The sequence below is a fragment of the Emys orbicularis genome, chromosome 3 (genome assembly GCF_028017835.1).
Source record: "Emys orbicularis isolate rEmyOrb1 chromosome 3, rEmyOrb1.hap1, whole genome shotgun sequence".
In the NCBI taxonomy this organism is placed as follows: domain Eukaryota; kingdom Metazoa; phylum Chordata; order Testudines; family Emydidae; genus Emys; species Emys orbicularis.
This window is the reverse complement of record NC_088685.1, coordinates 59,737,771-59,758,694: the sequence shown is the minus strand read 5'-3', so window position 1 is coordinate 59,758,694 and position 20,924 is coordinate 59,737,771. Positions and strand designations below refer to the sequence as shown.

At 39.1% G+C, this 20,924-nt stretch overlaps 1 protein-coding gene across 6 annotated transcripts in view; it reads right to left on the bottom strand.

The window, feature by feature from the left end:
- RIMS1 (regulating synaptic membrane exocytosis 1) overlaps window positions 1–20,924 on the bottom strand; it is a 487,540-nt gene that overhangs the window by 121,240 nt on the left and 345,376 nt on the right. For 2 of the 6 annotated variants that reach the window (XM_065400582.1, XM_065400584.1), the window contains 3 exons: window positions 20,502–20,573; window positions 10,698–10,810; window positions 4,669–4,698 (listed from right to left, as the gene is read on the bottom strand). In XM_065400582.1, coding sequence (XP_065256654.1) covers window positions 4,669–4,698; window positions 10,698–10,810; window positions 20,502–20,573 — 215 coding nt within the window. Of the gene's footprint in view, window positions 1–4,668; window positions 4,699–10,697; window positions 10,811–12,341; window positions 12,525–20,501; window positions 20,574–20,924 lie in introns of those variants that run through there. The other 4 variants (XM_065400581.1, XM_065400580.1, XM_065400583.1 and 1 more) reach the window with 4 other exon arrangements.

Genomic DNA, 20,924 nt, shown 5'->3' with positions numbered 1-20,924 from the left:
GCACTGGTGAGTGTACATAATGAACACAAAGCAAATTTACTACCCACACCAGTACTCAAAGACTTGAGTGTGCTGCATGGACTAATCTGAAACCATTTGAAGATTATTTTTTATCTATTCTGCATTCACTTCAGGTTAACTCTCCCTTAGTGTGGCGTAGATAGCAGTCCAAGTCACAGATAGTGGAATCAAAATGGCAGAACTGCTCTAAGAACTTTGGGGCCAATTCCACTCCAGCTTTGCTGTTGTGGTCAATCTCATTTCTGCTGCTCGTATCTCCACAGCTGGGGTTTCTGGCATCATACCAGTATAGAGCTGGTATAACGGCTCCTATGCTGGCCCATCTGCAGGCTGTTGTATAGGAGATAGGGAAGGAGCTGTGGCTGCGCTGCATGTTTCAGCAACCCTCAGGTGAGTATACAGTTCTTTTTGACCATAGGGTAGAACTGCCCTAGGCTGCTTCAACCTAAGCTAGGACTAGCAGAGACTGCCCACAAGATTCAGGGAGCTGTAGACCTTACCTAGTAGATATCACATATTCCCCTTTGATTTTTACCCTTTAAACCTTAGGATAAAATTTTCAAAAGCACCTAAGTTACTTTAGAGGTTAAATCCGATTTTCAAAAGTAACATAGGCACTTAGGAGTCTAAGACTAATTGAAAGTTTCAATTTTACTATTTACCAACATGGTAAAACTTTTAATTGTTTGAAGAAGAATATTATATTGTTTATATCTTTAGTGACTATATAACAATATGGCCTATTTTGGTCCAAGAAGGTATGTGGATCTAAAATTGTAATGTACTTTCTAGTAATATGGTGGTGTTTTTTGTTTTGTTTTTTTTAGAGACACTGGGCTCAGTACCATAACTCACTCCCTATGTTGGCCAGGAATATAGTTGATATAAGAAAATGAGAGAGTTTCTTTGCAATCGGTTGAAAACATTCCCATTCTCATTGGCCACTAGATGTCTCATTTCTTCCACACAAGTGCATATTATTGCATTTATATGAGAGAAAGAGAAACCGTGCTCTTCAAAAAGTCATTGTGGTTATGGAACTTTTTTTCTGGTAGTGCAAGACCGCTCTAGCATATGGAAAACATCACTCTCGCCAACTGTTGTAATAAAAGACCTATAAATGATGATGCATTTCTGGCCACAGCCACCAGAGAATATAACTGGGAGCCTGTATCACAGGCACTAGGCTGCAGGCCTGGCTGCCACCAGCAAAGGCCACTGCTAAATCTATTGTGGAATCTCTTCTCCAATGTTTGCACGGCCTGTGCAGAGCATCATGGGAGCAGCAGACCTTGGGGCAGATGAGGCAGTCGGAAGCTGTTACAAAAAGGAGCAGAGGCAGCTCCCGCTTGCCCCTTCTTACATTCACTTAGTGTTGTGCTGATTAGGAGAAGAGCTATGGGAAGCGGGGGGCAAAGGGGGTTGGGAGAAGAGGGAAAGAAATGATTCCAGGAGCATGTCCACCCACCTGCTCCAGCCTGCAGGAGTCCATTATTTCCCCACTGCTGCTGAGCTACTGTATGGAGGGGAGCTGGTCAAGAGCAGTAGGGTGTAAGGGGTGGGGTTGACTGGGCAGGGGCTGCTCTAATATCCAGAGAAAGGGAAAGAGCAGAGTTGCAAACTAAACCTACAGTGGGAGCTGGACAGGTGCAATCACAAGCAGAAGCAGAGAGTGTGAGGTAGGAGGCATGGGGCTTTGAGGGGGAGCTGAAGGCAGTACCAGCGATCAGGGGAAGATTATGAAGTGTCTCATCTATCCAGGGCCGGCTCTAGGATTTTTGCCGCCCCAAGCAAAAACAATTTTGGCCGCCCCCCGTTTTTTTAATTACCCCACATCCGGCCCCGCTTCAACTACGCCCCTTCCCCAAATCCCCAGCCCTGCCTCCTCCCCCCAGGCTCTCAAGCCTAGGAGGGAGGGAGGGGGAGAAGCGGCGCCCGCGCCGTGGCCACTCGGAGTCTCCCCCTCCCTCCCAGGTTTGAGAGCCTGGGAGGGGGAGACTCCGAGTGGCCGCGGCGTGGGCGCTGCTTCTCCCCCTCCCTCCCAGGCTCTCAAGTCTGGGAGGGAGGGAGAGCAGCGGCGCGCGAAACGGCTGTTTCGCGCCCCGCGGCCGCTCGGGATCTCCCCCTCCCTCCCAGGAGACTCCGAGTGGCCGCGGCGCGGGCGCCGCTTCTCCCCCTCCCTCCCAGGCTCTCAAGTCTGGGAGGGAGGGGGAGCAGTGGCGCGCGAAACAGCCGCTCGGGATCTCCCCCTCCCTCCCAGGTTTGAGAGCCTGGGAGGGAGGGGGAGACTCCGAGTGGCAGCGGCGCGGGCGCCGCTTCTCCCCCTCCCTCCCAGGCTCCCAAGCCTGGGAGGGAGGGGGAGCAGCGGCGCGCGAAACGGCCATTCGGGATCTCCCCCTCCCTCCCAGGTTTGAGAGCCTGGGAGGGAGGGGGAGACCCCGAGCCGCCGCGGCCCGCGAATCAGCTGTTTCGCGCGCCGTGGCAGCAGCAGCGGAGGTGAGCTAGGGCGGCCGGGGCACATTTTTAGGGGCGGCATTCTGGCGCCGGCCATGCCGCCCCTAAAAATGTGCCGCCCCAAGCACCAGCTTCTTTTGCTGGTGCCTAGAGCCGGCCCTGCATCTATCAGCCAGAAAAAAAGGAAGGAAGTCCTCCAATTGTTCATTTTAGGTTAAATTTCCTGATATACATACACAGAAATGGGGTGATACCTCCTCTGTCTTACAAATCAGAAAACAGTCCAAAACATGAGCCTTAAAAAAAAATCTCATGATTTTTAAGCCAATCTTGCCACAGGATTGGCAATACTGAAACGCTAGCCTGCTCTTAACATATAAACCTTGATATAACTTCTGTCTGCACATGGGGACCTTAGAAAGTAGACAGTGTCCCTTTAACACTGAATTATTCAGATCATGCTGAAAATATGCCTCTGACTATGAGAATGGATGCCGGAGTTCTTACCAGATAAAACTGCCATTGAAGACAGTGGGAATTTTGCCTAGATAAGTTCTGCATGATTGGGCCATATACAGTATGTTCTGTGAAAGCCAAGTAAGTGAACACAGGACAAAGTGAAGTGGTTGCTCTTTTTATGGCACTTTCTCCGATAGTGAAAAATAAAATTTGAATATATACCGTGAAAAGACTAAAAACTTGCTGCACAGCATTGTGTCCTGAACTGTTAGTACAAGATGGCCTAGAACTTTGGAGATGGGATTCAGATTAAGACCCAAACTTCTTCAAAGCAGATGGTATTTGCTGTTCTGGTTCAAATCCAATATCCAATCTGATCAGATCTCTGATGGTTGGGCCACAGTCTATGAAGTTTAGATTCAGATCAGAATTTTTCAGAGTCTGGGAGCACTTGAATCTGATGTTCTAATTTGGGCTTATCACTACTATTATTGTTTATTTAGTGCAGTGTTTTACTGTCAGAGTTAAATATGGTTCATTTGAATTCTTCTTTGTCTCCCCAAGCAGACTTTGTCTTGAATCATCCCTTCTTTCAAAAAAAGCCAGAATTGCCCCCCACGTAGTCCTGACTTGGGGAGGTGCAAACAGGGCCAGCTCCAGCTTTTTTGCCGCCCCAAGCAGCAAAGGGGAAAAAAAAAAAAAAAAAAGATAAAGCCGCGATCGGTGGCACTTCGGCGGCAGCTCTACCGCGCCGCTTCATTCTTCGGCAGCAATTTGGCAGCTGGTCCTTCCCTCCGAGAGGGACTGAGGGACCCGCCGCCGAATTGCTGCCGAAGAGCTGGACGTGCCGCCCCTTTCCATTGGCCGCCCCAAGCACCTGCTTTCTGCGCTGGTGCCTGGAGCCAGCCCTGGGTGCAAAGTATTATTCCACTTCCACTTCCTGGAATAAGCCACAGGAATCATGGTGGGTCCATGGGAGGCCAAAACCATGTGGGGTGCCTCTGCATTTCATCTTGCCCTGGTAGCTTCCTGGCAGCATAGGAGCTGTGCTACTAAGGGCTTCCCAGGCAGTGGTGATCCTCATACCAAGAATATATAACTCAACCCCAAACTGTACTATCCTTTCTTCAGAATCTCCCTGCATCTGAAGGAGGGATAATGTTTGTCGTCCTTCTGGCCATCCCACTCTCCAACCACTCCTCCTGTCTGACCTCAGACCTATGAAGCATTCATAGACTCATAGACTATCAGGGTTGGAAGGGACCTCAGGAGGTCATCTAGTCCAACCCCCTGCTCAAAGCAGGACCAATCCCCAATTGGGGACAAATTGTCCAGGGGTTTTGGAGGAGAGGACAGGATGGTGCCATGGCTGTTCCTCTGTGCCTCCACATGCACAGAGCCAACTTGTGGACCTTGAAGAGGTGCAAGCTGAGCCTCTGGACTGAGTTTCTACCTGAAGTAGCACGTTCTCTACTGCATATAATATCAAGGGACTCAGGTTACATACGCTATGCACCATTTTAATCAAAAATTTGAGATCACACATCAAAATCATTTTCCAGTCGTAAAGAGGGATAAACCAGATAACAGCTAGATATTTGAGATGGAACCTTTTTTTAGTTGATTTTCATTGATGACTGAATGAAATGTATTAACATGGAAAATAATGGGGAGGGGGAAGGAAGATAAAATTCACAGTTGTCAAGTGTTTGTAAAATGTACATGAATATTTACCTTTTGAGGAAGAGTTATAATTCTCTTGTTCTTCAATGAATTAAATGCACGGAATGATGGAAACAAAAGAAAGAAATCAGCAAATTTAAAGTTAGACAAAGAAATGTATTGCATTTGACAATGGCACATACAATAGGCTGTATCAGAGCATACATAAAAGTAATGTGGAAAATCAGGATGATAAACCATGACAAATTATGAATGCAGAATATTTATTTAAAACTATGGGTAACAATGAAGTTACTGATGGTCAGATTGTGAAGTCCTTGTTTCTTCTGCTGAGTGCAGTAGTGCCAACCCCAAGTGTTCAAAAAATATGAGTCAGGCCCCCAAAAATGGAGACACGTTTTAAAATAATAAATTTTGAATTCTGTTTATTTGTCTTCTGAATTCTGAGCTTCAAAGGTGAACTCACTTCATATTTTCTCCACAATGAGTGCTAGAAACTTACTTGTTGAATTGAAAGCTGCAATTCTCAATAAATCACTGGACACTAGAAAACAGGGCTTTAAGGAAAACACCAAATATCATGAAACTTGCGATAAAATTGTGGGAGTTGGCAACACTGATTTTAGTCAAAGGGTCTACTCATGTGAGTGAGTGTCCCTCAGCATGAGTAAAGGTTCCACAATCTGGCACCGAATATGCAATGCCATCTAACAATTTTAAATGAACCTAGGGACATGAAGACAAAACAAAAACAATGCTAAAAGGCGGGAATTGAAAACTGAAATAGTATCCTCTTTTATTAGCCTCTTGTTAGAAAGCTCATACTCTGCTCTTAGTTACTTTGAATTTATACCAGTGTACTTGAGAGCAGAACTTAATTGAGAGGGTCCAATCCTGCAGCCCTTACTCAAGCAAAACGCCCATTGGCTGCAATGGCATTGCAGAAACCAGTATTCTGTATTCTCTAACTGAGAACTATAGTTGCCACTCAATTTTATTATTTAACAATATTGCGATTCTTTGATATGAAATTCTATGATTGTTTGTCCACAGGTAACAATGAAAATAACTTGTCAGTATACGTTCTTTCTCCATGCAATGGAGATCTTTATAAGTCTATTTTATCATTTTTTTTCAATCTAGTTTATATAAATTGTACCCATACCATATTAACACCGGCATTAAACTCTTTTCAAATAAGAGACCCTTTGGTTAGATGGAGTTATTTAAGAGTTAACTTGAAAATATATACAATACAATTAATTTCTGATAATTGCATACCACCATCTGTCAGAAAATTCATTTGTTTTTCTTTAAGTACATTCCTCTGTTTTACTTCAGACATGGAAAATAGTTTTCTCTCATGCAGTATAAAAAAGACCTATTTTGATTTTAAAGGAAGATATCAAGAGACAATTTTTGTACCCACTTTCTGGATAAAAAGCTGCTTTCCTACCTGAATCTAAATTTCAAGCCAACTGGTTTAGATTTCTGTTAGTACAGGGTCATTTCTTGCAATATTTATTCATGCACTGTTCTCACATTCTCCGGTGGGAGATTTTTCTAAGTGCTACTGGGTCAGGCACAAAGTTATTTATGGAAGTGTAAACTGGTACAACTCAACAGGTCAGTAATGTAAAAACGACAAAGAAACAAAAAAAAACCCCATTAAATCTAATATCCAATATCACACACTGTATCCTTATAAGAACTATGCAAGGTGAAACCATGTTAACCAAATGAAAAATAAATCATTTTGTCAAGAGTCAAATGAGAGTGAGGACAGGGACAGCAATCTGGTTTGTCTAAAAGGATTCTTGAAAAGTAGTTTCCATAATAAATACTATCATCCATGTGTCTCATTGGTTCAGAAATTTTGATAAGCTCTAATACACCTTTTCTTAACCACATGCCTCTCAGTTATTCATTTGTCAGAATACAACCTACTTCAGCTAAAGACGGCCTTAGAAAAAAACTGCTGTGGAACACCAACCTGTATGAATTTCCTTGAACAATAAGGGTGAATAGTTACCAAATAACAATGTATGGGCTCAACCTGAAATCCTTACTCAGGTCAAACTCCCATTAAGTCAGTTCTTGTTATCAATAGAGAAAGGACTGAGTAAAGACTACAGACATAGACTCTAACAACAAAATCTATGCAACTGTATAAAAAGTTGTGATACAACAGTAGAGAAATTCATAGTTAATACAGAAACTCCACTCTTTACTTGCCACTTAAATATTGTGTACTGTAGTAACAAAGAGTGATTCAAGCCTTTTACAATCGCTCAACACAATGTGACAAGTTGAGCACACGCACTCTTCTTTGCCAGGGCTTAGAATTTCATTAATTTAACCATTGAGTCAAAAAATTGTCATGCTATTTTTATATCCTTTTTTAATATTGCCAATTAAAACAAGGAAAGAAAAATGATATATTTCAAAATACTACAAGTCTGGGTAATGACCACTGCATGGTAGCTTATTTGCAAATACTTACAGATGTTTAGAAATGTGAATTATGTAAAAACACCCGTAGAGAGTAGTTTTCACTTGCAGACCTCTCAGGCCCTGATCCTGCAATGAGATCCACGTGATCACGGGAGTCTGGAAATTTTTGCCATGATACAGCTGGCATAGTTGCATATCAAGGTCCATATTTGCATTTCAATGCACAGATACAAACACTTGACTCAAATGTTATCGTGACTTTCACTCAAATTTCTGTTGCTTGAGAGAAGTCCATAGCCGAGTCCAAGTGCTAAAATTTTTACATACTGCAATGGGTTGAAAAATACTATTGCATGTCTTATAGCTCTTCTAAATAAACAACTTGATAGATAATTATTTTTTTTAAAACACACGAAGGCATTGATCTCCATTCAGAACTAAAGGCCCCCAAAAGTTCATTTTTTAAAAAATTATGCCATTTTGGAATTTTAGGAACAAAAAGATATCTTACACTGTAATTTTCCCCTTACCTGTAAAATTGTGTTCTGTGAACTCCTTTGTACCTGACCACAGGTATCACCCTGCCTCTATGATGCAATGGGATTGTCACCATCCTTTACTCTGAGGTTTCTTCTATAGGATTTTCTATGTAGTATTTCTACAATTATGGGCATTTCTAAACTGACAAACTGGCTCAAAAGTTGGCTTTCCATCAGCTTCAAATTGAAACTGTTTCCAGGAGTGTTAACTTATCAGTCATTGTCTGATACTGGCAATAAATCAGAACTACTTTTTTTTCAGTCCTAACTTAATAATGACCAAAATTGAATTTCTGAGATACTGTGTAAATCCTGTAAAAGAGGTATTAGCATGGATGTCATAATTTACTACAGAATAAACAGCTCCACAATAACATTATTTGTCAAAACAAAAAATAAAACCGCCACCCACCTCTCATTCCAAAATCCATTCCCCTCTCTGACAGCAAGAGCTTTACACAATACTAAAATTGTTTTACTGAAAGCTGGTATGTCTTCTGACTATGCAAAATCATGATGAATGATATCACTTACAGTTGATATATATTGCTATAACCTTTCTACAATGATTATTATAGTCCACAAAATGGATTTTTTTGTAAAACCATTTGTATTCACCCCTCTTAGTTCAGGAGAATTAACACAACCTTCCATAAACTCATAACATCATAGCATACAGTATTCTCTTCAAATGCAGGATGTAGTGTTTCCCAACACTACCTGGCTTTATTTACAACTGAAGGAAATGCAAAGAATATTGAACCCAGAAGTGCAGCTCCCCCTAACATTAACAGATTGCATTGGATCCTGCCATCATCTACATTCATGTAGCCCTGCTGACTGTGAATTGAAGTCATTATGGACCTATCCAATCCCAATTAAAGTTAATAGGAAATCTTCCACTGATTTCAATATGTTTTGGATTACACCCTAAATTAGGTCCAAATTGTACTCTTAGTTACTCCATTTTATACTGAAATTGGCTTGATGTGGGTTGGACAGCTGTACCAGATGGCAGAATTTGATCCAATGAATCAAAGCAAGTATTTGGTTTTATGGCCTACATTTCATCGAGTTGTATGTCAGAGAAATGTATATGTAATCATGTCTGTATTTAACTCAACAACATCTAAACTAACGTTTTTCATGCGTGTTTGCAAAGAAGTACCACAATCAACCACAATCGTAAGTTAAATAGAGGGAAAAAATGGGAAAAGATATCTTCAATAAAATGGCAACCCAATCACACAACAAAAAGAAAATCAGTATGTAAAGGAGGAAGTCTTCTCTTCAACCTCCAGCCACATTGTCAGTTCACTGACATGAACGATACAACATACAATCCTAGAGTAATAGCAAGAGAAACGGATGTGCTAACCCTTGCATACTTATGATGAGAGAGGATAAATCACCAGTGTAAATAAGTATTCACAGCTTGAAATATCAATACTCCACTTCATATGTACTTGTAATATCAATAATCCTCTGAACATATGCTAATTTTAGCTTCAGTTTTGATTGTTTAACTTTTTCTTGTTAGCTATGTAACTGCCAGCTCCCTCCTTTCAGTCTCACAGCTCATACAAAATTCTGCATACATTTAAAATTTCTGTCAACATAATATAAACTAGAATGTTATTTCTTACACATTATCTAGCGATAATGATAATAAGTGAATATCCACTAGAGAAAAATACTTAGTCAAAATAAAAGTGATAGACCAGGTATATTCTTTTCATGTATTGTGTCAAATGCAGGAATCACATAAGAATTATGATGCACAGAATGTATGAAATCATATCATACTTTCATTCTTACACAGCTCCCAACTTAGAGATACACTGGGCAACATAAAAATTTAAGCTGCAGAGGTAGTTTGCCACCAGTTTAAAACCAAGAGAGTCCTTAGCTCTTACAGAGATATAATTAGAAGAACTGAATATAAAATTCAGAGTTAGTCGAATCCACCAGTCAAACTCAGTAACGTATAATGAATATTCACAATAAATAAATATAGTGAACAGGAAAACATTTTCATGTGTCAGTAAGCATGTACTATAATGATACTTTTAGGATGGCTCACACCCATAAAGCTCATGTAACCAGTCAATTAATTCATTATCATGCAAAGAAGTATATGGTATACCTAGCTTGGTAAAGAAGTCAAAGCGAACTACACCATCTGCTTTGGAAGGTGTCTGACAATATTTCAGGAAACACAGGAAGTACAAACATTAGAAGTTCTTACATGCATTAGTTTCTGCTTAGTAGAAAGATCTGCAGTATTGATAATTTGAGTTTTGAGTTGTCAGATATAGTCAATGCACTGAATAATAGAGAACTGAATTTACACATATTTCCCAAGGTGAAATTAAACCATATTTTAAATCTGTTTTGTTTTAATATAGTAACCAACACTTGAGCTGCAGTATGTTGATGGGAAAGGAAACACTTATGTTAACACTTGTTTGATATGTTTGGATACAGCACCTCTCACAGTAACCTAGCTCAACTTTGCACTGTTCAATAAGGAAAAATTCTCTTTGCTTGACCACCTGTTTCCTTAAACATGCACCAGTTCATGACCCCATGCTTTCACATTTTTAATGCTAAGTGTTTTCACTCTGTTCAGTAGGCCTTTGTCTGACTCAGGGAACAAAAAAGAGATTGACATTATCTGACTTTCATCAGTTTCTATCATCAAAGTACAACAGTTAATCTCATCCAACAAATCCAAGTTAACAGAACATGAGCAAAGTGGTATTAGAAGTAACATCACTGAGCTCTGTGACCTGAACACTAACTAAATCTGTGGTCATGGGTAGGTATGTACTAAGATAATGGAATGTTTGCAATAGAAATTTTAAGGTATACGTCAAAAACCAAACCAAGCCAGGAGACTATAGAATAATCAACCAATCAAATTCTACAATACTTTCCAATCTACCATTATTCTTTCATTCAAATATATTCCTTTGTGGGTAGAAATAAATAAAGCACTGAACATTTTATTATGAAAGACAAAGTAAAATAAGGTAAGGAAGGAAATCCAAGATTCTGAATTATGATAAACTCATTATTTGATACCTTGCTCTACACTGCTGCTTCTTACTGGAACTTGCGGAAGCTGTCTTCCCCTACGACTGCTGAATGATGTGTCTGCAGGAGGTGACTGAGTTGGACTTCCTTGTTGGTGTATTCTGCAGATGGAATGAAGATAAAATAAAATAATCCAAATAAAATCTGAATCAATATATTTTGAGTGGTAAAGTTAATGCCGATATTAAAATGCATATATGGAAGATGCAGAAATTTTATGTATGCCATATTGTCTTACTCATACAGTCCTCAATGCCTGGAGAGTTAACAGAGCTTCATCTTTAGTTTCTCAATGTTTCTTCAATGTTTCTAGACAGGAACTGCAAACCGCAGACAGGAGTCAAAGGGCTTGGTTCACCATTGTCTCCCACCTTGTACAGTCATTTCCACCAATGCAAAGGGGTGTAAAATACTACCATTCTAATTTGGTAACATTTTATACCCAGCAAAGAGTCCTGTGGCACCTTATAGACTAACAGACGTATTGGAGCATGAGCTTTCGAGGGTGAATACCCACTTCGTCGGATGCATGTCATGACGTCTGTTAGTCTATAAGGTGCCACAGGACTCTTTGCTGCTTTTACAGATCCAGACTAACACGGCTACCCCTCTGATATTTTATACCCAGTTTGCATTAGTGTCAAACTTAACATGGTGCAGGGCAACAGAGAATTAAGTTGCAAGTATCTAATATTATAGAGGTAAAGTGGCTTTTCTGAACATTTCTTTTGAAGAAGTGTAGTTCTTTATTGGCACTGTTTCTGTTAATTTTTGTAGTGTGTGTGTGTGTGTGTGTTTGATAACAGGTGCAACTTCTTAGAGCAGTTCCACAGAATTTTAATACTCTTACCCAAGTAGATATTCTCAATTCATTTGCTTTGACTGTGTGGATAGATGAACTTAACTAGCATAATTTCTAAATAGGTTGGCTTCTTTTAGACACACTGAGCTTATCACACCAGATATCTATGAAGTTCAAGTAAATTTACATATAAAATTCCTAAGGCCATTGCTGGTAACCTGGAATACTATAGCTAAAATACATAGATGAGAAAAAGCTTGATTACTGACAGGGCTTAATTGTTAAACTTCATTGCCAGGTACAGTATTATATTTTCTAAATATGTTACATTTATCTAATATATTGAAGTTAGACATATATAATTTCTCAATTTTTTCTATTATCTGAAAAACATTAATACAAGTTAAACAAATTACAGATGGTGAGTATTAGCAATTAGCATTGCACAGGCCAAATTACTTTCTCTTAACCTGCTGCTGTAAAGCAAGAGTTAATTGTGTGGAAATTGTGTGTTATTTACAGCACATTTTAAAAACAAAATATTTTGCAAGTTTTCATATGAGTACATAAACAAAACAATGGAAGGACAAAACACAGTCAAATTTTAACTCTCATGTTCCATAACTGTATATTTCAACAGTCAAAAGCACCATCTGGACAGTGAAGATAGACGGAGTAGAGGATATGGGAGAAGTGTAAGTACCATGGAGAAAGGATTATAGTCGTGTGCTAGAAAGGGTGAATGCACCATATATACTCGGGAAAGTACAACACCACAGTGACATCTGGAAGGTAGGACATGAATGCTGTGCTGTACATTTAATAGGAACCTTGTCAGAAGTGGAGAAGGTGGCGCCGACCCTCCTGGAACTAGATGATGTACAGAGCATAATGGTCTGATACTAGAATGCTCACTCGACCTTGAGCGAGTGTGATGTTTTCCCCTAATGACTGGCTGCTCAGTTGTTCTTGGGGTTGGAAGTCCCCTTCTAGAAAGACATGGTAGCAGAACCCTAAAACATTAGGGCCAAAAAGAAATTGTTCAGTCATTAGCTCCACATAAGCTTCCCCATGCCTCCCTCCACCAGTGAAAGCAACCGAAAGCCTGCTTAATAAGACACATGTTCACATTTTCAGACTCTGAAAAATGATTAATTCAACCTACAATTCTGTTTTCAAAATGATAAACAGAAAAACCCTCACTGCAGATACCTATGCCATGTAAACGTGTAGTTCATAAATTGCATTGAATTTAACAGCTGGTTGGCGAAAAATATTAGCTTCAGCTTCAGTTACTTTAACTATAGCAAATGAAGACTAATGCACATCTGGAAAATACTCTGATGAAGTACCACCATTACAGAAAAAAAAAATCAAAGCCTACTTTTAACCACAGTACACGTGTTTTCAAAATGCACATTTTTATTGGTGTTAAAATTTTACCTGAATTCCCATGAAGGTCCCAGTTCAGTAAGGTACCTAAGCACGTATAATCTCACTAGCCTCTTGGGGACAACTCATGCTTAAAATTAGATATGTGCTGAAGTATTTTGCTGAACTGGGTTCTAAATTAGAGAGACAATTCTTCAGGACTAATAATGAAAACTGTATTAAAATAAAAATGAAGTACAATTTTTTAATGGCCTCAGTATAACAATGTTAAATATAATATAGCAATGTTAAATATAATCACCTGAACTATGAGTAAGTAAGCAAATAAAATTAACTTTTAAATTAACAAATTGTGCCTTTTTAATTCTTTTCTGCTTTTCACAACTGTGTGATATTCCATAAAACGCATTGTTGTTTAGGACACTTTTGAATTGAGCCGTCTCACTACTTCTATTTACAATATTTTATTTGCTAATTAATTTATTTTTTTCAGATTTCTAAACTACAACTACTGGCACCCATTCATAAGTTAAAAATCCCAACATAAACAAAGGACTGACCATACACCTGCCCACTTCCAATACACACGTACCTGTTTCCCTTTTATTTCTGGTGGAATCCTATATACTAATAATCTTTTTAGGACTAGATTTTTTTGCTATTATTTATGTAGTTCCAAAATGTACTATGCTATGCTACTTATAGTTTGGCTTTGGGGCCACCTCTAGAGAAACAATATATTTCATGGAAGCCCAGTTACAACTCCAACTACAGTTAAACTTGAGTTACACTTAATGCAGGTATTCTGCTTCTTTATGTATGAAAAATAAAGTATATTCTCCCCAAAATTATACCACTTGCTCTCGGATATAGAATGAATTTTCTGAGAATTTATGAGGTAAACTTAATTAAAAATCAGTCCTTTAAGTAACTGAGTACCCACTGTAAAGATTGCCACGGCCTCCATTCACTTGTTCATCTTCACCTCTATAAATCATAGAGGGCTACCATTTTTCCTGAGGGCAGCTTGGCTTTATTTTCATTGGGAACAATGGGGGACAATGTCCATTTCGTTAACAGAGGGTAGCCACTGGCCTCAGTACCATTCGGTATCAATTCAATCAATTCAATCTAATATGGGTTCAAACACACTAAAATGCTTGAGTCAAAATCAAAAAGACATGGTGGGTAAGATAGTATCTTTTATTGGACCACATGCTGTTGGTGAAAGAAACCAAGATGAAGTGGACAATTAACATTACCGCCGTTAAAGGACAAAACTGGGAGTTAGTGGGTTTCAGGTTGTTGAAATAAGCCATAAATCCAGTGTCTTTATTGAGTCCATGATTTTTAATGTTTAGCAAAGTTATGAATTTAAGTTCATAGGCTCACGAAGGTTTTGCAGGTTTCCTTTTAGGCTAAGTGCTGAGAGGTCAGATATGGAGTGATAGCGTTGTGAATGGGTAATATGGTGTTTTTGTCTTTTATCATTTTTCTGTGAGTTCATTCAAGAGCGTAGTGATTGTCTCATTTTACCAACATAGCTGTTACTGGGGTGTACCATGTGTTGTGATAGGCATGTGTAGATCTTGAAAGGTGTGTTGTTGGTAAGTATTGATTGTCATTGCTGTGGAGACATGTCTACAGGTTTTGCATTTGTTGTTCTGGCAGGGTTTGGTGCCGCTTTGCGTTGGTGGGTTCTGGTCTGTGGGGAGCTTGGTTCTGATGATGAGCTTGGTATTAACTGGCCTCTTCACCTTGAATAGTTTCTTACAATATGCATTAACTACTTATGTTAAACAATCTGTTCCAACTTGTATTTAGCTGTGACACTCTGAGTATCTTGCACAGAGCTGAAAAAGGGTTCTTTGTAAGCTTGATAGCTTGTCTCTCTCACCAACAGAAGTTGGTCTAATAAAATATATTACCTCACCCACCTTGTTTCTCTAATATCCTGGGATCAACACAGCTACAATAACACATTAATCATAATCAGATGCTTATTTCATGATGGAACAACAGGCCAGAGCTAAGGTTATTTGGGTGACTGAGTTGTGCATTTCTAGCCAGAGATTCCATCTGGTAGAAGCAGATTGCTGCACTGTAAGGCAGGGAGTAAAATGAGGCCGAGCCAGGGCCACTCTTCTCCCCCCTCCCCTCCCAGCACCCTGCTGGACCCAAAACTGAGCCGGAGAGACCCTGACACTGTGGGGGCACTAGAACCCAGGCAGTACCTTTCCTCCCTCCCACCATGTGGACTGCAGAGAGGAGACAGATATAAGAACATAAGAACCATTGGGTCAGACCAATGGTCCATCTAGCTCAGTATCCTATCTTCTGACAATAGCCAATGCCAGGTGCCCCAGAGGGAATGAACAGAACAGGTAATCATCAAGTAATCCATTCCTTGTCACCCATTCCCAGCTTATGGCAAATAGAGGCTAGGGACACCATCCCTGCCCATCCTGGCTAATAGAGATTGATGGACCTATTGTCCATGAATTTATCTAGTTCTTTTTTGAACCCTTCACAACATCCTCTGACAAAGAGTTCCACAGACTGACTGTGCGTTGTGTAAAAAAGTACTTCCTTTTGTTTGTTTTAAACCTACTGCCTATTAATTTCATTTGGTAACCCCTAGTTCTTGTGTTTTGAGGAGTAAACAACACTTCCTTATTTACTTTCTCCACACCAATCATGGTTTTATAGACCTCAAACATATCCCCCCTCAGTAGTCTCTTTTCCAAGCTGAAAAGTCAGTCTTATTAATCTCTCCTCATACGGAAGCCATTCAATACCTCTAATCATTTTTGTTGCCCTTTTCTGAACCTTTTCCAATTCCAATATATCTTTTTTTGAAATGGGGCGACCACATCCACACGCAGTATTCAAGATGTGGGTGTACCATGGATTTATATAGAGGGAATATGATATGTTCTGTCTTATTATCTATCTCTTTCTTAATGATTCCCAACACTCTGTTTGCTGTTTTGACTGCCGCTGCACATTGAGTGGATGTTTTCAGAGAACTATCCACAGTGACTCCAAGATCTCTTTCTTGAGTGGTAACAGCTAATTTAGACCCCATCATTTTATATGTATAGTTGGGATTATGTTTTCCAATGTGCATTACTTTGAATTTATCAACATTGAATTTCATCTGTCATTTTGTTGCCTAGTCACCCAGTTTTGTGAGATCCCTTTGTAACTCTTCACAGTCTGCTCTGGACTTAACTATTTTGAGTAGTTTTGTATCATCTGCAAATTATGCCACCTCACTGTTTACCCTTTTTTCCAGATCATTTATGAATATGTTAAATAGGACTGGGCCCAGTACAGACCCCTGGGGACACCACTATTTACTTCTCTCCATTCTGAAAACTGACCATTTATTTCTGCCCTTTCTTTCCTATCTTTTAACCAGTTATTGATCCAGGAGAGGACCTTCCATCTTATCTCATAACAGCTTACTTTTCTTGAGAGCCTTTAGTGAGGGACCTTGTCAAAGGCTTTCTGAAAATCTAAGTACACTATATCCACTGGATCACCCATGTCCACATGCGTATTGACCCACTCAAAGAATTCTAGTAGATTGGTGAGGCATAATTTCCCTTTACAAAAACCATGCTGACTCTACCTCCAACAAATTTTGTTCTTTACTACAGTTTCAACCAATTTGCCTGGTACCAAAGTTAGGCTCACCACCTGTAATTGCTGGGATCACCTCTGGAGCCTTTTTTAAAAATTGGAGTCACATTAGCTATCCTCCAGTCATCTGGCACAGAAGCTGAAATTAGCCATTCTCCAATTACACAGTTCAGTTCCTTCAGAACTCTTGGGTGAACAGCATCTGGTCCTGGTGACTTATTAATGTTTAATTTATTAATTTGTTCCAAAACCTCCTCTAATAACACCTCAATCAGGAGATAGAAACGCCACTGGGGGGGAGCAGGGACCTTTGGACCTCTGGACATTCCAGTCAGCATTGTAGAATCCGCTGTGATTTTCTCTGTCCTGTTCTAATTGGCTGTTTGTTCTAACCCTCTCCCTCTCCTCCCTTCTCACCATCCCTTCAGCTTCATTCTGCACCTGTCCCTCCTCCTGTTCCCTTTTCTGTCCTCCTTACCCATTCCTTCCCCTTTCTTTACATTTAGCTGCTCCCCTACTAAATAATCCTCTCCCCCCAAAATAATAATTGTGGAACTAGTATCCCATTTGCTGCCATCACACTGATCACTCTGCTTGTATGTTACACGCCTTCCCCCACCCTGTGTCTGTCTGTCTTAGATGATATTAGGTCACTGTTTCCTCGTAATCCCGAATTTGTCGGCATCCCTCTGTTTTCTCTCATCTTATACTTAATTTGAAAGCACATGTTTGTACAGTACAATGGGGTCCAACTGGGGCTCCTAGGTGCTTCAATAATATAAATAACAACAATAATAATTATTTATTTATTTTATTATTAAGACTGCCAGATACTTCCCATTATAACTTGGCCTGCTTCTATCACTTCAGCTGAAATCTTCCATGCCAGGTGACTGCCCTGGAGCACCCATGGAGTCGGTGCCTATGCTTTTGTCATTCCCAGGACGTAAAGGAGTACTTAGTGACATGGATGCTTTTTAAAAGGTAAAGAAATATTTTAAAAAGTCCAGAATGGTTTTTATAATCTTCCTGACCTCCCCTAATAACAAACGTCACATTAGTAAAAAATAGCGCTCAGACACTTTAAGTGGTGATTGTTGTAGCTATAAGGAGACTGACTACTGGATAATTGGAAGGGATTTTAACACAACGGAGGCCATGACACTGCAGTACCAAGCTATAAATCCATTAAATCCTGTATCTATAAATCAATGCAAAGCTATTATATATATCACAGATATATCCAGTCTCAAATTTGCTCACAAAAACATAAAAGAAGGCTAACTAAATGTGTAAACATTTTATGTTTCCTGTGTTTTGTGCAAGTGCTATCAAAACTTTAAAGTGGTCAGTAAAGTTTGGATCTCAGACGTAGGTTAATTCCTTATTGGGAGAAAAATAGCTTGTTGTAGACATAGAATATACTATATCTTAATGTAATATAATTACAAGTGCGTTCATTCTTAGAATGCAAAAGCAGAGTGCATTTTATAAGCTTACATTTTTAGCTTTCAGACGTCCAGCAAAATACACCAGATTCACATTCTCTGCAAAACAGTTTCTCTCCATTTGAAACAGTTGCAAATCCCAAGTGATCAAAAATCATGAGTCAGACCCATCCCCCAATCATGAGATTAGCATACAAACCATTAGATGTTTTAAAATCAGGTGTGGTGGGGGGAGGGGTGGGGAGGTTGTTTTGTGTTATGATTTTTGATCCTTTAGAAGGAAGCAGCCCACCCTCAATCTGTGTATGATCATTTCAGGTTCAAAATCACCCTTAAATACACACAGAGAAACACGGGCCTGCCCAATGGCTAGCGCAGAGAGGGACTTCACTTGCCTGGTCTAATTCCCTGTGGTGATAGCAAAAGCCATTCTATCTCCACCCCATTCCCTTAGCGACATCCTATCTCTCTTTACTCCCATTACACCTCCTTGACCACTCACATCCCCCTCTCCATGCTCCCTCAGATTCTCTTCTTCCCCATGTGGCTCCTATGGTCATTTGCTCACTCTGCATATTATCCTTCCCTTTCCTTTGCTCTTCTTTCCCTCTTATTTTCCCTCTCTGGCACCCTTTATTCCCCCTGTAACCTAAGTCTCCATCATTTCTCCCACAGTGTCTTTCCTCCCAGTTTCCTGTCCAGTTTCTTAACCATATAGCATAAGAGATGGCCATCTTCCCTGAGGACAATCTGGCTTCAGTCCTATCGAGAGCCATGGGAAATGATAGCTATCACTACTAATTTCTGTACTTACTCTTTGCTTGAATTATTATTATTTTTTTAAAAGCATGGGGAAAATTCTCTCTCTTTCTTACAATACATGAGACACACACATTTTCCCCATTGTAAAAATATATAAATACCCTCTTTTAAAGCACAAACATATAAAGCACAAGGCTACAGCAAAAATGGCTGAAATTTGAAATTCAGCAAGGGCATTCTATTCACTAAGGGTTGTATGATGTGTCTATCTTCAGGGGAAAACCAAAACTCAACTTATAAGCATATAAGCAAGTTTTGAGTACGCACAGTGGGCATCCATTAAGTTTTTTAGCACAGCATAATAAAGCACTGAACCTTTTTCAAAACATAGTGTTAAATCCTGGCCCCACTGAAATTAATGCTAAAATGCCTATTGACTTAATTAGGGCCATAATATCATTTACAATGCATATTATCTGTGCTTGTCCTGGCAAAGGAGCTGCTACTGGGACAGGAAAATAAAAATATATAAAATAAAATTAAACAATAAAAAAAGCAAAAAACCTCCTACCTTTAGACTAAGTATAGAAAATCATAGGCGTCGGGGAAAAAAATCAAAGATTCAGTGGAATCTGCAAGCTGTCTGCAATTTTTACTACATTATACGAATTATAAGCTTTTTGTTTGAAAACAAAATTAATTTTTTATCTTTTTTTTAATGCAGTATTCACCTCTCATAGTGTAAATAGGGGTTCTGCTGCCCTGTTGATCCAGCCTTACAGAAATCTGTCTCCAGCAAAAGTGGGATCTTACCCCTCTTTCACTATCTCATCAAGATGTGCACTTAAACCTAACTGGAACCAGTAGAATACTACCGTTATTAAGCACATATATTTCTTTTCTTTGACCTTTTTTTGTTAAAATGAAGAACCTGGGTGCAAAACTCCTATATTATTATAGCATCGAAGGTGAAAGTTAAAATCACAATAAATGCACAGTAAAACTCAATAAAAGCAAGTTAAAATTCCAGCAGCAATATTAACATTGCATAATTACAAACTGTAGTATTTTCTATACATGTCTTTTAATATATTTCTATTTACAAGGTGAAATGGATACCTTAGAAAATAAAGGATGTACAGCATGTCCATATTAACATTGCTATTTGAATGTGGCAATTCTTTAATTTTTGCAACTTCAATTGTGCAACTTTTATGTTATATTAAGAGAATCTGTTTTGCAATTATTTATTGTTAGCTTCACATTTTGTACATAGATATGTCTGTCAAAATTATTTTTAAAATGTAAAAAACCAGGAAGAAATATCAATGGTGAAGTACAATAACAAAGCAATCTTTCACGGCTTTCACATATTATACATACATCCTGATCATAGAGATCCAGTGCCAAAACTTCCAGGACTTAATGTGTGAAGGATTTGAATAATTAAATTTACAGAAAAGTGACTTTTGATCTTGGCCTATGAGTTCATCCATAAATGAAGAAAGCTAGAAAACTTCTATACTATGATATAACATATATGAGGCCAACATACCAGGCAATGACAATCTTGTAACATAGATGTGAGCTCATCAGTACTTTAAACTAAGGCAGCATGAATTTGTTTTAGTAATTTTATACATTTAGTGTTTTACAGGTGACATTTAAAGTAGCAGCAGGTGCACTGGAATCAATTTGACTAAGAGAGAAGATTGCTGCGTATTGTAGCATCAATCCTACCTTTCTGTTTCAGATGCAGAGTCTTTCCTAGTCTGTTTTTGGCTGTTATATCTTTCCACTTTTCTGGACTGCCTGTGAAATGAGATGTCAAAAAATGAAAAAAAGAAGAAAAGATACAGGAAATATGAAGAATAAAGCTTTAATTATGTATTATAATGATAATGAAAAGTAGTTGACAGATGGAAAAATAATAGCTATCTTTATGAATGGGCTGTTGAATTAGTAGTTTAAATCACAAGATCCTTTTCTATTATTGCATTAAATTAGTTCAGGCTTGCTGGTGTGAAGGCAGTGGGCTGCCAAACAGGAGACCTCACTCAATGCTAGAGAAGAGAAAGATAATTAGTTCAGACTCTTGGGGTAAGTAGCTAGTTGCATCATTTTTTAACAAGACTTCTCACAGGATTAGAAATGACACCTACA